At 37.9% G+C, this 6,000-nt stretch overlaps 1 protein-coding gene across 1 annotated transcript in view; it reads right to left on the bottom strand.

Moving 5' to 3' along the window:
* LOC136837450 (uncharacterized) overlaps window positions 1–4,780 on the bottom strand; it is a 12,584-nt gene extending 7,804 nt beyond the window's left edge. The window contains exons 1-2 of the mRNA XM_067102228.1: window positions 4,601–4,780; window positions 4,358–4,456 (exon numbers count right to left, since the gene is read on the bottom strand). Coding sequence (XP_066958329.1) covers window positions 4,358–4,456; window positions 4,601–4,780 — 279 coding nt within the window. The remainder of the gene's footprint in view (window positions 1–4,357; window positions 4,457–4,600) is intronic.
* Window positions 4,781–6,000: the final 1,220 nt, after the last annotated feature.

The following is a 6,000-nucleotide window of genomic DNA, read 5'->3' as shown; positions in this document are numbered from 1 at the left end:
TCAAAAGAAAATGAAAATGGAACCTAGAAGAAATGACACTACAAAATATCAAGCAAAACCTAAAATTTTTATTCATATGCAAAAAGATGAATAAAATAAGAGTAGAAATAGGCCTCTAAGAATTGAAGGGCGATTAACGAATGAAAAAGGAAATATGTAACATATTAGCAGAAAGATATAAGAGTGAATTTACACTAGAATTGACAATGAAGATAGTGATACAGAAATAAGAGATGAAAATACTGAATACTTATCAGATATAGATATTACAGAAGCCGATATTTGCAGGCTATTAATGAAATTAAAATGGATCAGCAGCAGGACCAGATGGAGTACCTGCCATATTGTTAAAGAAAGTGGTTCATTCAATCGCAGTCTTAGCAATATTATTAAGACAAAGTATAGATACAGGCAAGATTTATGATGAGCATAAATTAGCATATATTATTCCCTACTTTCAAAAGTGGTTCAAGACTAGAGGCAATTATAGGCCTGTGAGTCTGACATCTCATATTATGAAAGTATATGAAAGGGTAATGAAAAAAAATATAATGAAACATTTAATGAAAAATAGATTGTTCAATATAGACAACATGGTTTTGTACCCAGAAGAAGTACACAAACCCAACTGTTAATCCACCATGAAAGCATATATAAAAATATGATAAATGAAAAGATACAGATGTGGTTTACCTAGACTTTTGCAAAAGCTTTTGACAAGGTAGATCATAATATATGAAGCGAAAAATTAGAAAACATAACATTGTTGACAAAGTAGGAAGATGGATAAAAGAATTTTAAAACAGAAAACAGATAGTGATTGCAAACGATGAGAAATCGGATGAAGCTACGGTAATATCCGTACCACAAGGTACGGTGTTAGCTGCATTGTTGTTTGTGATTATGATTGCAGACATAGACAGTAATGTTATGGACTCAGTAGTAAGAAGTTTTGCAGATGACACAAGAATAAGTAGAGAAATTGCTTGTGATGAAGATAGGAACTCGCTGCAAAGAGACCTAAACAAAATATATAAATGGGCAGAGATAAATAGGATGGTATTTTAACTCTGATAAATTTGAATCAATGAACTATGGTGATAAGTAGGAATGCTATATGCATATAAAGGACTAATAATGAGACAATCAAAACAAGGAAGCAGTTAAAGACCTTGGTGTGATGTTGAATAGAATATGTTATGCAAATGATCAAATAGCAATGCTTATTGGCAAAATGCAAAGCAAAAATGGGAATGTTGTTCTGGCACTTCAAAAAACAAGAAAAGCTGAACACATGATTATGCTTTATAAAACGTACGTACGTAGTCCACTTGAATATTGTAAATATAATATGGTACCCACACTACCAAAAGGATATTGCACAAATAGAGAGTGTACAAAGGTCATTTACAGCTAGAATAGAAGAAGTTAAGGACCTTGACTACTGGGAAAGACTACAATTCTTAAATTTATATAGTCTTGAAAGGAGAAGAGAACGCTACATGGTAATTCAAGCATGGAAACAGATAGAAGGAATTACTGAAACATCATGGAACTAAAATTACCAAAGAGAGCAAGCAGAGTGTAGATTAATAGTGCCAAAACTATACCAGAAAATTAAGGAAAGCACACAGGACATTAATCCATCACGCACCAGCATCGATAATGCAGCGTCTATTCAATGCGCTACCAGCTCATCTGAGGAACATAACAGGAGTGAGCGTAGATGTGTTTAAGAATAAGCTCGACAACATCTAAGATGCATCCCAGACCATCCAAGACTGGAAGATGCAAAATATACCGGAAGATGCGTTAGCAACTCTCTGGTAGACATCAAAGGTGCCTCACACTGAGGGACCTGGGCAACCTGAACGAATTGTAAGGTCTGTAAGGTAAGGCCTTCTCTCTGCAACATTACCTGCACCAGCAAAAACCCTCTCTCTCTCTCTCTCTCTTTCTCTCTCTCTCTCTCTCTCTCTCTGGCAACATTACCTTGCACCAGCAAAACACACTCTCTCTCTGCAACATTACCTTGCACCAGCAACATTACCTTGCACCAGCAAAAACTTCTCTCTCTCTGTCTCTCTCTGGCAACATTATCTTGCACCAGCAAAAACTCTCTCTCTCTGTCTCTCTCTCCAACATTAACATGCACCCAGCAGTGAAAACTCTCTCTCTCTCTCTCTCTCTCTCTCATTACTCTCTCTCTCTCTGGCAACATTACCTTCCTTTCCCTCCAAAAAAATACACTCTCTCCTCTCTCTCCCCTCTCTCTCTCTGGCAACATTACTGACATGGGAGCAAAAATACAATATCGATTAAAGGACTCTCAAGGGTCTGGCAACATTATTGCACCAGCAAAAAAACACAATCTCTCTCTCTCTGTAAGCTTGCACCAAAAATTTCTCTCTCTCTCTCTCTCTTGCAACATTAATTGCACCAGCAAAAACACTAATTAAACTAGAACATTATTTGCACCAGCAAAAAAACTCTCTCTCTCTCTGTCTTTTCTCTCTGCATTTTTAGTCTTGCACCAGCAAAAAATACACACTTTTTCTTGGTTTTTCTGCAACATTACCTGCAGTTTTGCATGGGTCTCTCTAATCTCTCTTACTCTTGTAACTGGAATAGTACTCCTACAGCAAAAATCAGACTCTTTCCCCTCCCTCTGATCTCTGAGACCTTGTTCTCTGGTACTTTTAAAGACCAGCAAAAATACACACACTCTAATTGTCTGTCTTGAGGAGCTTTTAGATCTGACAATTTCTCGATGATTAAATCTTTTTGTACTTTACTATTGTCTTTGTATTGATCTCTCCTTTGAGAGAAATGCACCAGCAAAATAAACCATTGTCTCTCTGGCAAATAAAGTTTTGATTTGATTAAAGTTTGATTTTCTCTGGCAACATTACCTTTGCACCAGCAAAAAAATACACTCTCTCCTTCCCTCCCTCCTCCCTCTCAACATTACCTTGCACCAGCAAAAACTCACTCTCTCTGCACCAGCAAAACTCTCTCTCTCTTCTGGCAACATTACCTTGCACCAGCAAAAAACACACTCTCTCTCTCTCTCTCTCTCTCTCTCTCTCTCTCTCTCTCTCTGGCAACATTACCTTGCACCAGCAAAAAAACACACTCTCTCTCTCTCTGCAACATTACCTTGCACCAGCAAAAACTCTCTCTCTCTCTCTCTCTCTCTGGTAACATTCTGCACCAGCAAAACTCTCTCTCTCTCTCTCTCTCTCTCTCAACATTACTTGCACCAGCAAACTCTCAACATTACTCTAAAAAAAACATTTACTCTAAAATCTCTCCTCTCTCTCTCTCTCTCTGCAACATTACCTTGCACCAGCAAAACTCTCTCTCTCTCTCTCTCTCTCTCTCTCTGGCATCATTACCTTGCACCAGCAAAAACTCTCTCTGGCTCTCTCTTTGCACCAGCAAAACTCTCTCTCTCTCTCTCTCTGGCAACATTACCTTGCACCAGCAAAATAAGGGAAAAACGAAAAACATAAATAAAAGCTCCGAGAAGCATTCCGTGCAACACGCACCGGGATCATCATTATTATACAAGCGGGAGACGCGCTGTACACAGTGGGAAGGAAAATGGTTGGAAATCTGTAATTGTATATTCCCTTACATTCCCGACCACGCTCCGCAGCTTTCTTTGATGTGCTCTGAAGAATTTTTTTTTCCTTCCCACAACCCTTGCAGGGCTAAGTAATGGCTTTGTTGCTCAGCCTCTTTAGATGGGTTAAGTAATGGCGGTGTTGCCCAGTCTCCCTTTCCCTGTAATGGGGCAAGTGGCAGCTTTTTTGGTATATTGATATATATATATATATATATATATATATATATATATATATATATATAGTATATATATATATATATATATATATATATATATATATATATATATATATATATATATATATATATATATATCTTAAACATATCATCATTAAATAGAAAGGAATGGGTCTGTTCCTCACAATGGTACAAAAATGTTTAAGAAATTGAAAAGTTTACTGATTCTTATATGGATCCATATCGAAATCTATTATAATTTACCACGATCCGTATCTCCCGTAACCCCAAAACTCAAATGATCTCCAAGCCTCATATTTTGAAATAAAAGTTAAGTGAATTGACAAAAGGACGGCAACCAGACTCGCTTGAATGCACATCCTTTCTTTAACATCGTTGGGCCTAGAGCTTCATTTTTCAAGTCACGTAACCTTCCCTTGCTTCTACTCCAGATCCTATTACTGTTCTCCTCAGGGCGACTTTCCTCTCTTTATTCTGAATAAATCCTCTCGGCCTACCACGTTAATCCCGGTAGGTATTCTCTTCTCACGTAGACATTTTCATGTTCTCCTCTAATTCCGAACTTTAGTTGCTTTTCTTCTTCTTCTTCTTCTTCTTCTTCTTCTTCTTCTTCTTCTTCTTCTTCTTTCTGAGGTGGATTAATCTCATGCTCTTGATCAGATTCCAACTTTTCCTCGGAGTTTTTCCCATTTCTTTTTACGTCCTTCTGTTCTCACTGAGACATTTTCATGCTCTCCACTAATTCCGAACTTTAGTTGCATTTCTTCGGTGCTTCTGTTTTTCTTGGCGTCAGTGAGACTTCTGGCTTCTTCTTCTTCTCTTCTTCTTCTTCTTCTTTCTTAGGTGGGTTAATCTCATCCTCTGGATCAAATTCCAAACTTTTCTCGGACTTTTTCCCATTTCTTTTTACGTCTTTCTTATTTCCTTTCGGTCTGGGGTTCGATAAGGCCATTTCCGCAACCCGTCCGTTGACCTTCAGTTGCGTGTGTGTGTGTGTATGAGAGAGAGAGAGAGAGCACCTATCTTTCCCCAAAGTCCATTTCTTTGTTATATCAAATTTTTAGATCCGTTTGTTCATATACCGAAGCTTTGTTTTGGAAGAATAATTTCGAATCATTTTACTAACATTAACCAAAATATTTTTAACCGCAATAGTTCAAACAGCGTGCGACTAAAAGTAAGCAGCACTTGCATTTTTGCCTGGAAATTAAAAAAAAAAAAAAAGTAAAAGATGCGCCGAAGTTTCTTCAGCGCAATCGAGTTTTCTGTACATCGTATAATCGAGGCCACCGAAAATAGATCTATCTTTCGATTTTCTCGGTATAATGCTGTATGAGCCGTGCCCCACGAAACTTTAACCACGGCCCGGTGGTGGCCGGCTTATATCGCTGCCAGACGCACGATTACGGCTAACTTTAACCCTAAATGAAATAAAAACTACTGAGGCTAGAGGGCTGCAATTTGGTTTGTTTGATGATTGGAGGGTGGATGATCAACATACCAATTTGCAGGCATCTAGCCTTAGTAGTTTTTAAGATCTGAGGGCGGACAGAAACAAGTGCGGACGGACAGACAAAGCCGGCACAATAGTTTGCTTTTCAGAAAACTAAAAGGTAGCTACAATTTGGAAATTTCGGTGTATAATATAGTCTGTTGATGTTTCTGACGCTTTTACAGACGCAAAATTTGTGTTTTTTTCTGATTTATAGTATACAGATTAAAAAAACTACTTGATATTTTCACTGAAGCTTAAATCCGGACTTCATGAATTTGTAACGCATGGAATGAGAGAACAAAAACCGCCTTTAAGAATTCAGACTGGAGTAAAGCTAGACTTCACTAACATAGAGAAATAAATAATTTCCTTTTTATTAGTTTTCTGTAAAAGAAAACGATTGCGCCGCACTGTCTGTCTGTCCGCATTTTCTGTCCTCACTTTTTCTGTTCGCCCTCAGAACTTAAACACTACCCAGGCTAGAGGCCTGCAAGTTGGTATGTTGATCAGCCGCCCTCCAATCATCAAACATAACAAATTGCAGCACTCTAGCCTCAGTAGTTTTTATTGTATTGAAGGTTAAAGTTAGCCATTGTGGTGCTTCTGGCAACGATATAATATAGGCTACCACTGGCAGTGGTTAAAGTTTCATAGCCGCGGCTCATACAGCATTATAC

This window comes from Macrobrachium rosenbergii, chromosome 59 (genome assembly GCF_040412425.1).
Source record: "Macrobrachium rosenbergii isolate ZJJX-2024 chromosome 59, ASM4041242v1, whole genome shotgun sequence".
In the NCBI taxonomy this organism is placed as follows: Eukaryota; Metazoa; Arthropoda; class Malacostraca; order Decapoda; family Palaemonidae; genus Macrobrachium; species Macrobrachium rosenbergii.
This window is presented reverse-complemented; position numbering and strand designations above follow the sequence as displayed.